Source organism: Nannospalax galili, unplaced genomic scaffold, assembly GCF_000622305.1.
Source record: "Nannospalax galili isolate Female #2095 unplaced genomic scaffold, S.galili_v1.0 scaffold285, whole genome shotgun sequence".
Taxonomy (NCBI): domain Eukaryota; kingdom Metazoa; phylum Chordata; class Mammalia; order Rodentia; family Spalacidae; genus Nannospalax; species Nannospalax galili.
In genome coordinates this window covers 3,104,199-3,121,029 of record NW_008355157.1, presented here as the reverse complement: position 1 = coordinate 3,121,029, position 16,831 = coordinate 3,104,199, and the positions used below count along the sequence as shown (strand labels likewise).

Below are 16,831 nucleotides of genomic sequence, written 5' to 3'. Positions count from 1 at the left end.
TGTTCAAAGCTTCCCAGCTTGCGTTTTTGATATTTTCCTTTCCTGGGAGATTGAGAATTGTTGGGCAAAGTCCTGTCTTGGATTCTGTGTGGATGGCAGTTTGTCAAGGGGGTTTCCAAGGGAGCTCTGGCACCTGAACATTAGAACAGAAACATTCTAGAACCACCATCAAAGGGTCAAATCTTGCTAGACTTGACGGTCAGGCCTGTAATACCAGCCACTTGGGAAGAAGAGGCAGGAAGATTGTACATTCAAGGTCAGCCTGGATAACTTAGCAAGGTTCTGTCTCAAAATATAAAGTTTTTAAAGTGGCTGGGAATATAGTTCAGTGGTTAAGCCCTTGTCTAGCATGTGCAAGGTCCTAGGTCCAATCCTTAGTACTACAAAAATAAAAGAGATATTGAAAGCGTGTATGTGTCAAAGGGCCTTATGAAGTAAGATTTCTATCAGCTTGTAGCTAGTCTATCAGTCTAAAAGGAAGGGCCTTACCAATAATGGTAAATAATACAACAAAGTAAGTATAAATATAGTGAATTGCAGGTTACTTAATATGTAACCCTGGCTGATTTTGCATTTGGGAAATTTCTCTGTCTTTGGGTTTTTGAGTGCTGGGATTATGGGTGTATACCACCAGGCTCAACTCGGGGAATTTAGCACACCTTCTTCTTCCCATATTTACTTGTGTGGTTGTACTTGACTCCTTCAATGCTAAAAAAAATATCTTACATTAACTGCCTTCCATGAAGCTCTGACTACCCTTGCAGACAGACATCCCAGGTGGAGCTGGATTATAAATTATATCTCCTCTTAGGTTTACAAGTGTGTATACATTCACTCACTCATCATACAAAAAGGCCCCCAATTCTAACCCCTCATGATGATTGCTGGGAACAATCCCAGTCCCTCATGTCTGGATCGACCCACCATGAGCAGAGAAGATAGCTGAGATAAGATGGTAGGTTCCAGGAAAAGAGCCTTGGTAGCCTGTTGCTGAGCAATTACCTTGGTTCTGCCTTTGGGCTGGCCTGGTAGTCAGACCTAGGAGTAGATTAAGCTAACGAAGGCCTCCTCTTTTATTCCTAGAGACACATGGAAGCTGGGAAGGATCAACTGAGCCCTGGAGCTGATGCACGCTCACATTGCTAAGAATGGCACCAAGGTCCAGTCTGGCACCAAGACAAAGGTTAAGCCAGGACACACCTGCACAGTGATGCTGATGTCTGTTCTTAGCCTCAAGGTCAAGGCTGTGATAAGTGAGTATGTTTCAGGCATGTCGGCATCACTGGCCCTGTTTGCCTTCCCACTCGGCACCTCATCAGCATGGATACAGATCTACAGATTGAAGTTTTCATCCTGCTTCCTATTCAAGGGCCTGTCACGGGGCTAAAGTTCTGAAATGGGAGGGGAGTGTTGAGCAGTTTCAGGTCATGTCACTGTTGGAGCCATCTTAATGGCATCTAAAAACTGGGCCAGGCCCAGACTGGCTGACATGAATAAAGCCAGACACCTAGAAGAGGTGTCTTCCCACGTTCTTTCTCATCAATAGGCTCTTGGATACTTTGGGCATTGGACTTTACATCAGAGCAGTGGAAGCTGTGTCTTACCTAGAATCTGAATTCTGCCCACAATTCATGTGTTGGCCCTGAAGGAGTTTGGTAGAGCATCCAGGGCCTTTGCCATATAAGTGACAGGAGGTTAGCAAGGCAAGTCCTCTTGCTTTCAACAGCATCTCCTACATCCAGATAAACCTCACTTAAGATGAAAGGCCTTGACTGCAGAGTCATGCCTTTCCTTACCTGGCCTTTGAGTCTAGCCCCTGCCTTTGGCTTTTCCTTGTTGATACTTAAAAAGAATGACAATTAACTGTGGCCTGATGGCTGTTATGTCTGTGAAGGGTAGACAGTGCAATGATGGGATCAGGGACCGGTAGGAAGGGAGCTCCCCATAAGGCAGGGTAGGCAGAATTAGTCATCTCGACTGGGCAGCTTTTAAGAGCTCTTGGGCTGGTCCCTGGGAACACAGAGTAAATTCCATAAAAGTGTGCAGGGAATGGGAAAAGGGTAACTGGGTTATTTCTCAGCTGTAGGTAGATCTTGACTCTTCTAGTTGAGTGGTCATAGCTTAGGGCCTGAATGTTTACCACTCAGTTTCGACTTGGAGTCAGATTGTGACTAACAGACTTTTTAGGGAGGTATTCTTGAGTTGATTTGTAGCCAGAATGGGGTGAGTGAACCTAGACTTGAGGGAGATTGGAGTAGGAAGATGACCATAGAGTTCACTGTGGGACTACAGTGACCCAAATGTGATACCTCATGGCACAAGTCCCCACAGTAATCTACACTAGTAGCCTGAAGACTATCACACTTTTGACCCAATGATTCTGCTTCTGGAATTATTCATGAATAAATTTATCATGCTAAGCATGAAAGCATATGCCTGGAACCCTGCTCTTGGAGGGCAGAGAGAGGAGGATAGGATAGCAAGCTAGAAGTCAGCTTGGGGGCATAGCAAGACCCTATCTTAAAGACCCAGATGTGGTGGTGCATGCCTGTAATTGAGAGGCAGAGGCAGAAAGATCAAGAGTTTAAGACCAGTTTTGGATCCATAGCAAGTATGAGGCCATCCTCAGATACATGAAAGACTCTGTCTAAAAAAAAGGAAGGAGGAAGGAAAAGAAAAGATCTTTAGATCTTTCATTAGTTCATTGGGAAGTATCCTCAAAGAAGAAAATGGAACATGGCTGAATTTCTTTTGTTATAAGCATAAAAGATACTTCTGTGGTATCATCTGTAATAGGGGAAATGGGAAACAATTATTCCCTTCATTGAATATCTTAGTTAAATAAATTGTAGTTTTCTATTTGGTGAGATATTACATAGCCATTTTAGTAATAATGGGCACATAGGCTACATAACAGCTTGAAAAAAGCAGATATGACCTAAGTGAAAACAGTAGGTAATAGAATTAGTATATTACAGTACACTTCTAAGATCCACACACAAGGGAAGATTGCAAGGGGGAGCAGCTACTCTGTGGCTTTGGTTTCATTATGAATGCCACTCCTCTGTGTGCTGCCAGGTTGGCTTTTACAACAGTTTAATCTGGGTGACTGCAGAAGGCACCATTAATAGTGACTTTTAAAAGAGGGATTAGGGGAGGCTTTTACTTGGTAAATCATTCCTTTCTGTAACTTTTTTAAAAAGTTTAGCTGTGAACACGTTATTTTCATGTTTGAAAAAACAATAGTTATTTTTAAATGTTAGAATTAAAAAATTTAAAAGGCCATATTTCCCCAAGGAGTTGAGAGAAGTCTGAGGCAGTTAGCTGTTTATGCCTGTCATCAATATTTAAGGACTTGGGCCTATTTGGACCTATCCATCCACTCACCCATTCATCCATACATCCATCTATCAACTCACCCATCCACCCATTCACCCATCCATCCCCTTACCCACTTAGTCAGCCATTGATCCACTCATCTATCCATCTACTCACCCATCCACTCATCCATATCCATCCATCTCCCCCCCACACTAACCCACTTATATATCCTTCCCTCCATCCATCTACCCATCTATCTGTCCTCTATCCCAGATATTAATAGGCGTTTTGCCAGTAGCAGTGAGGAAAACTAAGCCTCATCCTTTGTGAAGCTTTCGTTGTAACTGGAGAGAGAAAGACCATGAACAGTAGCAAAATATTAGAAGGTACTATGGGAAAAGATAAGATGGGATGGTGTAACAGAAAGTCCTCTTTGGATTGGGGGACCAAGGAAGGTCTAAGGGGTGACAGATGAGCTGAGACCTGACTGACAATAAGGAGGCAGCTACATGGAGCTTTGAGAAGAGCATTCTAGTCAACTCACAGGATACCCACTCAGCCCATGGCTCCCACCTGTAGGTACCCATTGCTTCTCAAACTCAGTGTATCTCTGGGCCAGGACATACTCCATTCCTCAGGCCCCCTCACACCCCAACATCCCTACCTCCATCCCTCCCAGCAGGGGTGTGCTTAGTGTCAAAGTCCTTCTAAAGTTTTGTATGAAATGGTTATTTCTGATACCCTGGTTGTTGGCTCTGGACAGATGGCTCCTCTGGGCAACCTGTACACAGGCTACTGCTCTTGGCTGGCATTTCCAGAGGAGGGCTGGGCTGTCTCAGATTTCCATACCAGGGTGGATTGGCAGTAAGGAAGGTGATGGGTAATGCGTGCCCTGGCAAAGGGTCTTTGAATGGCTCATGATGTGAGGCCTGAAGAGTCACTGCTGCCATAGTCCTGTGAGGGTCAGCTTTGACCTTGGAGGACTTACGTGTGGCTCCTGCCAGAATTTGACATGAGGAATAGGCTTGGAGCCTGTGTTATCTCTAATACCCAGTTCTAAGCTTAGTTGATAGTCTAATGAGAAATAGATATTCATCTCCCTGAATCCTAGATGCCATCCTAGCATCTTACAGACAAAAACCTTAGAAAATGGTAGCACCTCAGAGGAACCTGGATCCAGACATATGGGGATTTATTTCCCAGCCCAGCCATTTAGATCTGTAAGAACATGGGTTAATTAGCCTCTTTCTGCCTCATGTTCTCCCTCTGTAAAATGGGATTCAGAATTATCTGAGTTGATACATGGAAAGTGCCAAAAAGAATACCTGGTTATTTATTGTCACTTGAGAGGTGAGGGGAGGACCCATCAAGGCCTGCAGTGTAGCTGATTCCCAGGGACTGTCCTAGGGGCTTGTCAACTGCAAGAAGGGTGGAACTTGGTGGCATCTGAGCTAGCCAATAGCCGTGGGTATTAACCTCCTCTTGCGTCCCCTCTGACCATGAAGCAGGTCTGTTTTCCTCTCTCTACCTTGACAACCATAGGGAAGATTGGAGCCATTTCAGACCTGGCAGCACCCCAGATACAGAGCAGCTGCCCTCTCATTGACTCCCCTGACCCCTAGCACCAAGCCTACTAGGGATAGGACTCTAGGGTCGCTACTGCCTTGCCTCAGAGACCTCCTAGAAGGGCTCTGTGGGTTCCCAAGCATCAAATAATGGTGGTTTGGGTGCTTGGGGTGAGTAATAAAACTTGGGAAGTAAATGGTGTGCCCAGCCTGGCATCTCAATTTTCAAGTAAGATGCTTCTCTGGACAAAAATTCCCAGAGTCATTGTATTGTGGCATCTTAGCTTCCGAGAATAAGATGAGAGTTTTTGGCAAAACCAAACGTGAGCCATTCCATCTGGCTTGGCCTTTCTTAGTCTCTTAAGGCTGATTTCAACTGTTTCCACTGCCCACTCGGCTGAGGCCACCCTGGGACAGAGCTCAGAGGATTTTGAGAGCCTCAGGTGAGATACTAGGCATCCTAGAGACAAGATGCCAGAAGCCAGCTCTCCCCTACCCACCACCTGCTCCTTTATGCTGAAAGTTATTTGAGTTTTGATCCTTCTCAGGAACACTGTGCCCCTTCAATAAGCATGAGAGCTCTTGGAATTGAGTGTAACTTCTCCCTGCTTGTGAAACCATCCACACCTTCCAAGTGCTTTCAAGCTTCCAATCCTGTCCACACTCTTCTGTATGTCACCCTGAATTTCCTAGCTTGGGCTGTACCATCTTTACATCATGGTCCTTAAGACAATTATGTTTGTCACTAGGAGAAAGAGGCCAACGTCCACGGAGCTGCTGGTTCCTCCTGCTGCAGACTTTCCCAGAGCTCTGATTCCAGGGCTGAGCAAGGAGGTACTGGAGGGGGCCTAAGGGTAAAGGAGGTCACGTTTGGGGAGGGCAGAAAAAGAGGGGGAGCCTATTGGGCCCAGCAGAGAGTAGATAAGCCTGTCCTAGATAAAAGTTCAGGCATAGAACCTGTGATTATTAGAAATGGGATTTGAGGGTGGTATTTTGAAATGTCCCCAAATCAGTATCTCACCTCTCATGGGAGCATCTCCCACCACACTAAGCCACATCCCAGCCAAGAACACTGTGTCATATTCCTTTGTCTTCACCTATATCTTCTGCCCCCAGCCAGGTCTTTCAGTTGCCCACATTCGTCGTGCGTGGACCAGCTGTGTTCTCCTGTCACGACCCCTTGGACAAGGTCTGACCTTGCCTAGGTATGCTTCTCTATCTGCTCAAATACCTCCTGCTGATCAGAAATGGAATTGGGCCTAGAACTCCCCTGTCCCCTCTTCCATCTTCCCCTTTGTTCTGAGCTGGATGCCTTTTGCCATAAGTTCTTTTTTCCCTTGGACTCCCTCCCTCCCTCCCTTTCCTCCCTCCCTCTCTCCCTTCATTTCCTCCCTCCCTCCCTCCCTCCTACACTCCTTTCTACCCTTCAACTCTTTCTCTCATCTTTCTCGTTCTTTGTCCTTTGTGGTTCCAAATCCTGGGTTTATGATGTGCCTATACAGAGTGGTACAGTATTGTTCAAAACTTTAAAGCTTCACTCTTCCTTCCTTTTGGTCTTTTTGAGATAGGGTCTCCCTGTAGCCCCAGCTGACCTGGCACTCGACATGTAGACCAGGCCTCGATCTCAGAGATCCACCTGCCTCTGCCTCCTGAGTGCTTGGATTAAAGGTGTGCGCCACCATGCCCAGCTCCTTGGACTCCTTTCATCTTGCTTCTGCAATACGGTTTTAAGGTCTAGCTCTTCCAGGTCCCCTGGGAAAGCAGGAACCTGTAGTTACTAGCTAAGAAATCATTATTGGCTATCCCAGGAAGATGAGATCAGAGACCAGGAGGGCAGGGTTTAAAGGCAGTATCAAGGTGGGGAGTAGGCTGGGGAAGGAGCTCAGTAGTAGAAAACTTTCCTAATGTGTACAAGGTCCTGGTTTTGATCCCCAGCACCACAAAAAGATGGAGAAAGAAAGGTAGAGGCTGGCCCCAGTGAGAAGATCCATGCAGTGACACCAGGCTGCTGCAGAAGAGCACCTGAATGACCCCATTCCTGGGTCCCCTGCCTAGAGAGGAGTCAGGGTCTTGTGTGCAAGCAAAATGGACAGACCTAAGTTTAAAGGAATTTGACTCAGGTCAGAAGGCCCACCTCTGTGGCTAGACCACCTGCCTTAGGGCTGCCAGCCCCTCCTGCGTTTCCCTGCTGCCCAAGTCTTTTCTCTCTTGGCCTGCAGAGGAGGGTTCAAGATAAAGTAAGGGTTTATAAGGCTGTGCTGGCAATGTTTTTATTTTATTCTATTTTTTCAAGCCTGACCCTCAGGGCTGGCCCTGACCCTTAATTCAGCTATGGGTAGCCATAAGAAAGCAGGAACTTCATATTGACTCTCTAGACTATGTGTGGGGTTATTGTTTCACAGGGTTTCCCGGGTTCCTGGCTTCATGTCTGATAGGCCTGCTTAGCAGGGAAGGCTGCCAAGAGGGTGGCTAGAGTAGAGGCACAGTGACCCTGCCTGAAGTGGGAGAAGGTCCTAGAAGCAGCAAGAGCTATGTTAGAAAGGGCAGGACCTTCTCAGGAACATTTGCAGTATAAAGTAGCATATCTTATTAGCTAATTCATCCTCATAGTACCTGTGGGCGGTCACTCTTACTCTCATTTTACCTAAAAGGAAATTGAGGCTTTGCACAGTGAGTTAACCGGTCCAAGATCTCACAGGTGGAGAGTATCAGGCAGGACTCTAGCCCAGGCAGTTAGGATCTAGGGCTCCTGATCCCAACCATTACACCACACTCACACCTAAGTCATGGCTTGCTGTCAGGCTGACACAGGAGGGAAGAACCTGCACCAGTTTTGCAGAACTTCAGGTTCCCTTAGCTCCATTTGTTTGGCATGTTGGCAAGTTTAGAGTATACAGGAAAATGTAATGAAGAATCATATATAACATCAGCCAGAGATGATTGTGACTAAATGTTCTATACATGTATGTAGATATGTACATTTGCAAAATCAAATGTTAAGCACACAGTTTCAAGTCCTTCCATTTTTCTCTTCACATTGTATGAACTATTTCTCAAATGGCTGTTGGTGCTGATCTTCAGATGAATCATAACAAAGGGGGTTGATGAGCAAGGTGAGAAATGGTAGCAGATAGGACAGTGGACAGCTCTGGGATCTTACAGGATTGTGGGTTCATGGACTATGGTGGATGGGGTGGGGGTGGATGGGATCAGGGTATGCAAAGGTGGCAAACAGGAAGGACATCCCAGAGAGCCAAAAGACAGCCATGTTGGGATCCAAAGCACAGAGTTGGCTGGGATTCAGAGGCAGAGCTGGGTCCAAGAGGACTTTTCCAGCTATCCCTAAGAGATGTACATGTTGAAGATCCACTAATGGCCTTTAAGTGGGAGAAACATCAGATTGGCATCTTAGAAAGAACATCCTTTCTATATACTTTTGTTGTGGATTTGAACTGGAAGCAGGCAGGGCAAAGCTGGGAACTTTTCAGAGCCGCCTGGTGACACATTATTAGGGTTTGGACCAGAGCAGCAGCAATGAGCAGAAAAATGAGGAGACAGAGTCCAAAGGGATTTAAAGAGGTGGAAAGCTCAGACGTTAGTAGCTTTGCCATGTGATTTGCCTTGACCAATGAGATGTTCACAGACCTGCCTTAAGCAGAGTCTTTTTAAAAACTTGGGATGTCTGGTTTTTTTGGTCTTTTTGAGACAGGGTCTCCCTGTAGCCCCAGCTGTCCTGGAGCTCACTATGTAGACCAGGCTGGCCTTGAACTCACAGAGATCCACCTGCCTCTGCCTCCCGAATGCTGGGATTAAAGGCATGCGCCACCACGCCCAGCGAGATGTCTTTTTATTATTGAAAAACTAGTTTTAATATTTAAAAGGTCTTTAATGGGGCTGGAGATGTAGCTGAGTTGGTAGAGTGCTTGTCCAGCATGTACAAAGCTATGGATTTGATTCCCAACATTGCATTAATGTGTACTGGGCTGTGATCCCAGCACTTGGTAAATAGAGGCAGGAGGATCGGACATTCAAGGTTATCCTTGGCTACATGGTAAGTTTAAGAGCCAGTCTGGGATATACGAGACCCTACCTCTCACATACATAGAACTTTAAAAGGCATATAGTAATTGTGTGTATTTATAGGGTCCAATGTGACATTTCGATGCATGTATACACTATGTAACAATGTATAATCAGATCAAGATAACTGACACAATTATTACCTCAAACATGTATCTTTTTTTTTTAGAATATCCAAAATCCTCCCTATAGCTGTTTTGAGATTAGTTGACTGCAACTAATTGTACAACTATGTGTACTATAGGACATTAAACATTATTCCTTCTGTTCCACCGTATCCCTATACCATTAATGATGCTCTCCTTTCCTCCTTTCTGCCTCTTGACCAGAGTCTTGAAAATCACTTGTGCAATTGTGCTGTCTTGCTCTCAGGCTGATGCCTTACCATGAGATAAGTACTAGTCTACTGGGCCTGGGAGGAAGATGGGGACTGATGGAGCAGAGGTACCCTGGTTAAACCTCCCAGCCAAGCACTAAACAGTCTCAGATGACTCATAGCCTTGTGAACTAGGCCAGCTGACCCACAGATGCATCAGCTGCAATAGGAAATGATAGATGACTTAGGATACAGGGTTTGGGGCATGGTGTACTTGCTAACTGACTGAGAAACATCATTATCCCTGTGCCAAATGCATTCTGTGTACACACTAGGATGGAGCAGTGAACCAAACACAGGTCCTGATACTCAGGAACTCAGGATAGAGTCACACAGGGCCTTCTAACTAGCTCTTTGGTGGTGCCATTAATCAGGAGGGAATCAGGTTTTGGGGAAAAGGTAATGAGTTTGATTTAGGAAAGGAGCTTGAGATGCACTTGGGACATTTAGGAGAAGCTGTCCAGCATATACAATTGTATTACTGAAAAAAGAGGTCTTAACTGTGATGGCTAAGTGTATAAGGGATTGGATCCAAAGAAAGAGGTCTGGCTTGGGACTGAAATTATCAATGGGAATTAACAAAATAATCTGTATCAGAGTGGTGGGAAGCTGTGGAAATTCAGAGGAGGAAGAAAATTTGTGACTGGGGAGTGAAGAGATCACCTGGACACTGGGGTTGTGCTTGTAGAGATGAGAGAAAGTATACCAAACAGAATGAAAAGATCCGTAAAGGTGTGTAAGCCAGGTAGGGAGACCTGGATGTTGAGAATAAGGCTGATGTAGACTGGAGTGAGATCATGAAGAACCTTGAATGGTAGACTGAGGATGTTACCGTGTTTTGTTAGGAAAAGGGGAGGCGTTGAATGTCTGAGCAAGGAAGTGACAAGGTAGACAGTCATATGTAGCAGGATGAATTCTGAAGTGGAAACCTAGAGAGACTGGTTATATTTTAGTATTCTAACCTTCTCCATTTACAAGCCCTGGGATGTGGTTGCCCCAACTGTCTCATATATAAGATAGGAATAAAGCTACTTGTCCTTCATATAAATCTTTTTCTCCCTCCCTCCCTCCTTCCCTCCCTCCTTCCTTCCCTGGTTCCCTTCTTCATGCTAGGCAAGTACTCTACCAACTAAGCTATGTCCCCAACACCACCACCACACTTTTTGGTGTTTTGAGACAGTCTGCCAGACTGGTCTGGAACTTGCAATCCTCCTGTCTCGGCCTTCCAAGTGCTGGGATTACAGGCTTGTGCCACATACTTGGCTTCATATGAATCTTAATAAGAACTAGTAAAAAAAAAAAACTATGATTAAGTACAGGGGTGAGTATTTTGAAGCAAGGCCTGTATAGCTAAAATACAGTGCCAGGATTCTCAGACAGGTGGGCAAACTGCAGCTATCACCTTGATAACCTGTCACTTGTCTTACCTGGAAGAGGAGACTGACAGATGTCAAGCCAGATGTCCACTGGCACCTGACAAAACTTCTCATTCTTGATGCAACCATGAATTCTCCCCACCAGCCTCTGCATAAACAGGATGTGTCTTTAGACCCTTGCTTAGGAGAGGCCTGGGGCAAGAGCTGCAAAACAGGACTTTAAAAGTAGTCACTCTCTCACAGAGTTCACAAGCTAGTCGAGATACAAGGGTGCATGCACTGAGAAATAGAGTGGTCTCTGATCACTGGCCTCACGAGTGATTTAGACCCTCTCTGACGGGGAATAAAGCATGCCGGAGGCCTAACATCCAGATCAGGTTCAGGGAAGCAGAATGCGATGGGAGCCAGGCTCGGAGGACTGGCAGTGGGGTTTGAGAGAGGAGGAGGAGGGGCAGAGGGGACCACTATCAGCCCACTGATTTATCATTAACATTGAAACAATTAAAAAACTCCATGTACTATAGCAGTTAAAAACAAAATGTGACTGCAATAAGACTGTGTTTTATGTATCTCATTAGGATGGCCATTATCGAGAAAATGAAAAATAAATGTTGACAAGGACATGAAGAAATGAAGTCCTGTGTGTTCTTGGTGGTGGTAGTGTTTTGTTTTGTTGGCTTTGTTTTGTTTGTTTGTTTGTTTGCTGTTGGAGATATAAAATGTGGAAAATAGTATGGCGATTCTTCAGAAAGGCATCTACAAAATTACCATATAACTTAATGATTCCACTTGTGGGTATAAACCCAAAGACCTGGGAGTATGGTCTTAGGATACTCATATACCATGTGTATAAAGGCACTATTAACAATAGTCAAAAGTGGAAGCCACTGAGGTATCTATGAGTGGAGAAACAAAGTGTTCCATCCAATGGAATCTATTGAGTCTTAACAGAAGAGGATTCATTCAGATCCATGCTACAACCTGGATGAACCTTGAGAACATTGCACTAAGTCAAATAAGCCAGCCACAAAAGAAAAATTAAGAGTCTAAATTTACAGAGACTGAAAGAATCGAGCTGGGGGAAGGAGAAAAGGGGGGCTGGTGTTTAATGAGTATAGTTTTCTCTTTTTTTTTTTTTCTTTTTTGACGGTCTCATGTAGCACAGGCTGGCCTTTGAACTTGCTATATAGCCAAGGATGTCTTGATCCTTCTGCTTCTACCTCCTGGGATGACAAGTGATCCAGTTTTATGTGGTGCTGAGGCTAGAACCCAGGACTTGGTGTATGCTAGGCATGCTCTGCCCACAGAGCTACACTGCTAGCCTATATTTTCTATTTGAGATGATAAAAATGTTGTGGAAACAGATGGTAGCAATGGTTGTACAACATTGTGAATGTTCTAAATGCAATTGAATTGTACATTTAAAAACTATCAAAATGGTGTTATGTATATATTAGAAGTTCTTTGATCTCAGAAATATGGGTGACCTTGAACTATTGGGGAAGAAGTCGGGGAGGATGAGGTCCCCAGTAGATGGGCCTGGTGAGAAATGAACTAAAAGGCTAAAAATGGGAGAGAGCCTAGAAATAGACACTTGTGGGCCAGGACAGTAAACTCCAACTCACCACAAATAAGCCAAAAAGTTAGAGTACGGTAGACAGATGCAAGTAGTAGCTGTGTAGTTGCTCAGAGGAAACCAGTGGGTGGGGTTGCTGTCTTCCTGTCATGTCCCAGGCCTACCTGGCTAAGAAGGAATAGGGAATTGAGATCATAGAACCTGTGGTATAAGCTCAAGAATATGGTTGGTAACCAATGAGGAAGGAGACGGGTAGAAGCAGATTTGAAATCCCCTCCAGCCTGGTCACCTCCAGAGATGTGGGCTGGGCAGGGGAAGATTCAGGGTGGCTCCCTCTCATCTGTCTCCCTGTGTCTCCAGCAGCAAGCCCCAGTTGGCACCATGGCTTCTGCAGAGCCCCTGACGGCACTGTCCCGCTGGTACCTGTACGCCATCCATGGCTACTTCTGTGAGGTGATGTTCACCGCGGCCTGGGAATTCGTGGTGAATTTTAACTGGAAGTTTCCGGGTGTCACGAGCGTGTGGGCCCTTTTCATCTATGGCACCTCCATCCTGATAGTAGAGCGCATGTACCTGCGCCTGCGGGGCCGCTGCCCTCTGCTAGTGCGCTGCCTCATCTACACGCTCTGGACCTACCTGTGGGAGTTCACTACCGGCTTCATTCTGCGTCAATTCAACGCCTGTCCCTGGGATTACTCCCAGTTCGACTTTGACTTCATGGGCCTCATCACCCTGGAGTACGCAGTGCCCTGGTTCTGTGGGGCCCTCATCATGGAGCAGTTCATCATCCGCAACACCCTCCGCCTGCGCTTCGACAAGGATGCGGAGCCGGGAGAGCCTGGCAGCCCCCCAGCCCTGGCCAATGGCCACGTCAAGACTGACTGAGTTGGAAGATGGATGTGGGGGCCTGAGGTTTCTCATTGGAACCTATGGATAGAGAGACCAAGCTGGTGGGGTTACCCCTTCCGTTCAGCACAAGCCCTGCTCCACAACTGGGCCTTAGCCCAGTAGGGCAAACACAGCCACATATGGTCTGAAGTGGGATGGTGTTTAGGGGGCTGGGTGTCCAGCCAACAGAAGGATATTGGGAAACGTCCATGGATCCTCAGCCCAGCCTGGGGGCCGGTGGCTGAAGGCTTGTGGCTGGGCAATGAACAATTGGACTTCATGGATGATGTTGGAAGCAGTAGGCCTGTCTTGGCCAAGGGATGTGAATTCTGGGGCCACAAGAGGGAGGCAAGGACTGAGGAGGCTTTGGCTGCTGTTGGGGCCACCTCCCCACCTGCTCCCTGGCTTTCGCTGGGCTTTGGCTGGTTCCATTAGGCAATATTCAGGTGCTTGCTTGCAACCAATACCTCCCTGAAGGGGCCTCTGAGCTGCAGCCTAAGAGAGACCCAGCAGCCCATAGGCTGTTTGGTGGCGCTGCTGTTGTGCAAAGGCTGGGAAAACTTTCTCTGGCTCCTCTTCCCTCCCCCAGGGCCCCATGCTGCTCCCTTGGCCTTCTGGGGGGTCTGTGGTGCTGGATTCCCACCAACCTTGGGCTTTTGGAGGTTTCAATCCCCGTGTGTTCGGTGGTGTTTCCCCTTTTCTCTTATGTTCAAGACCTTTACCACTAGCAGACAGCCCTTTTCTCTATGTCGGTCACCACACCCTCCCAGCTCCTAGCTCCCTAGACAGCACAGCAGCCAGTGGCCAGAGCCACAGCCCTGCAATGGACCCCACCTGCCTTCCTGTAGCCTTCCTTCCACCTCTCACCTGGTGACTGGAGGGCCTGTCTCCCCAGCCCAGGTTTGGCATTTGGGTGGTCTGATATCCCTCTCTGCAGGGGCCCTGTGAAAATGAGTAGTGTCCCTCACCCCAGTGCACACATCTAGGCCCAGGGGTGTGCTGTGGGTCCATAGTGGGATGGGTGGAGGAAGGCAGAGTTCTAGGTCCTATCTGCCTGTACTGTTTATTTCCAAGCCAGTTAGGCAGTCTGGTTTTCTATGGGATACAGGAGCAGGTATCTGGCCTTGGAGACCCAAAGAGAATGAGATAGATGCAGAGGACCATGGAAGGCTCTTTGGAGCTCCTTTCTTGGAAAGGGATTAAGTTCTGGTTCTACTGGTGGCCCCAGCTCTTAGGCTAAACTTCATGGCCACTCCTCCTCTGACCTCTTCCAGTAAGGCTGAGTCTTTGAGCTTGTTCCTCAAACAGTATTGACCCTGCCACACTCAAGGACATTGTCAGGTTCATTGTCTCAACTCTTCCCCCATGACGGGTCCATTGCTGGCAGTGGACAGTTGAAATCCTTATTCTAGGCCCCTTCTCAAATTTGTTCCCCACTCTTTGAGAGGATGGGTTCACCCAAGAGCAGACCATCCCATGACCCATGGTCTCCTATTGGTCACTCTAGGATACTGAGGTAGAAATTAGCCTTTCCTTTCTTACAGATCATTTAAAAGTGACAGTGCCACCTGAAGAGCCAGTCTCTAGAACATGCAGACCAGGGCAGGTAGCATGACTGTCCTGGACTAGGAGAAACTTGGAGGCTCAATCTTTGATGGCATTTTCTCCTATGGTTTTCTCTGTCCAGGGCAGCATGAAAGGTATTTCCCAGCCTGTTTTGCAGAGTCTTTGGGTTTGGTTGTAGCTCCAATTCCAGGGCTTTGGGAATTACAGGGATTCAGGTGGGAGTGTGTTGCTTTTCATCTACAGGTAGAGAGGATTCTGTGTTTCCTTGGCCTTTCTCCAATTCCATGTTATCTCAATCACCTGAACCCTAATGCCTTGCCAAGCTACCCACCTCAGACCTACCTGCACAACTGAATCCAGTGGCCAGCTTGCTGAGGTCTCCCAGCATTGAGACCTCCAGTTCTCAACCAGAGAAAGCCACTGGGTAGCCCCCAGATCTTACCACTCCAGATGTCTTGTAGGCATTCCCTAGCACCATTTTCTCTTGAGGCCCTATTAATTCCACGTGCAGGAGAGGTTCCTGGAGTGACTGCATGCCTGGCAACATTCAGCATTATAGGTCCCCTGTTGCTTCTATGGCCCCTTGTAGGGCACAGAACACCCAGCCAGGGGAGGCTGCAACTTACAGCCCGACCACAGGACCTGCAGGCTCAGATCTTACCAAGTATAGCCTAGACTTCAAATCTTGCTTTACTGCGTATTTTCAGGGCTCCATTCCCTTATGTCCAGGGCACAAAAGTTGGGGTAATAGAAGCCCAACCAAGCAGTGGAGAGCCTCTGGTGTCCTGAGCTCAAGGCAGACATCTCTGACTTAAAGATAGTAAGTGTGCTGCCCTGCATGGTTGAGTTGCTTTGGATGGCTGCTAGGCTCCCTGTGCCCTGTCCCTTCTTGATGCCAGTGAGTCACAATGGCCTGTGCTTATTCACAGCAATAATACATAGGGAGCGTCCATGAGTCCCTTTTGTCCTGGTCCCTCTTTGTGGGTCTCCCAGGAAGCTGCTAAGTGGTTTGGTTCATGTGAAAACCTGTTTATAAAGCTCTGGGCTGTGCAGACACTGTCACTGCAGGCAGGGCAAGACAGATAAGGCAGGGGGAGTGCCTTCCATCCTGAGGTCACCCATATCTGGAGGAACCGCAGGCCCTGGCTTTGTAAAATGGTGAAGTGTGTAGGGCTGTTTTCCAACTGGACAGATCTTGAGAAAGGCACATGACTGGTTTGTGCACCCATCGCCTGCTGTGTCTATTAGTATGTCTCTTCCTTTTCATACCTGTGCACATAAAATATACTGGTGTTTGTGTTCCTGGACTGGCTGTGACCCCTTTCTTCTGTGGAGCTACTGGATGTTGGGCCCTTCATGCCCTGCATTACCTGTATCACACCTTCCTAACCAGGAGGGCTGCTGGAGGGGGAGGTATGGCACTCCCCATCAGCCTTTTCTTTCAGCTCTGACCCTCTCTAGTAATCTGAATCTACCCCACTGCCCCTGTAGTGGATTTTGGTCTAGGCTTTTCGTTCCAGGCCAAAGGAAGAAGAGTCCCAGCAGTATTCAGGTTGCATACACCTGTCCATGAGCTGAGCCGCTCTTAAATACACTGGCTATGACCTGGGATGTCTCATGGTTGGGGAAGGCATGAGGGTATTCCAAAGAGCCAGATCCCCTTTGCAGTACCTGAAAGCCATTCTTTGAAGAAACAGCTCTTCACTCCTCCCTGGCAGCTCTGCTTTCACTGAGAAGGGCCTTTGAAGGAAGGAAGTTCTTTTCTCCATTGTGTGCCTGGGCTCTGTCTAGCTCCTCTGTCCCATCCTTACCATCCACCAGGTCCTGCATACTTTCCTACTTCCAGAAAGAGGATGGAGGGTTTAGAAGTTGCTCAATCTGTTCATCTAAATCCAAATGGCCTGGACCCTGTTCCATAGCCAGGCTATAGAGCATGGAAATGTATTTTTTAAGTCATTGGGAGGGCTTGCTCTCTCTCATACACACTTGAAATTATTCATTTTTTTAAAAAAATTTATTTTAGGCCAGGTGTGGTGGTGCATGCCTTTAGTCCCAGCACTCGGGAGACAGGTACGTGGATCTC

The 16,831-nt window shown here is 47.0% G+C and overlaps 1 protein-coding gene across 7 annotated transcripts in view; it reads left to right on the top strand.

The window, feature by feature from the left end:
* Tmem229b (transmembrane protein 229B) overlaps positions 1-16,055 on the top strand; it is a 41,714-nt gene extending 25,659 nt beyond the window's left edge. For 4 of the 7 annotated variants that reach the window (XM_008852152.3, XM_008852151.3, XM_017802946.2 and 1 more), the window contains 4 exons: positions 1,084-1,253; positions 5,636-5,720; positions 6,003-6,091; positions 12,655-16,055. In XM_008852152.3, coding sequence (XP_008850374.1) covers positions 12,676-13,179 — 504 coding nt within the window. In that variant the 5' untranslated portion in view covers positions 1,084-1,253; positions 5,636-5,720; positions 6,003-6,091; positions 12,655-12,675 and the 3' untranslated portion in view covers positions 13,180-16,055. The remainder of the gene's footprint in view (positions 1-1,083; positions 1,254-5,635; positions 5,721-6,002; positions 6,092-12,654) is intronic. The other 3 variants (XM_029555580.1, XM_029555582.1, XM_029555581.1) reach the window with 3 other exon arrangements.
* The last annotated feature ends 776 nt before the right edge of the window (positions 16,056-16,831 follow it).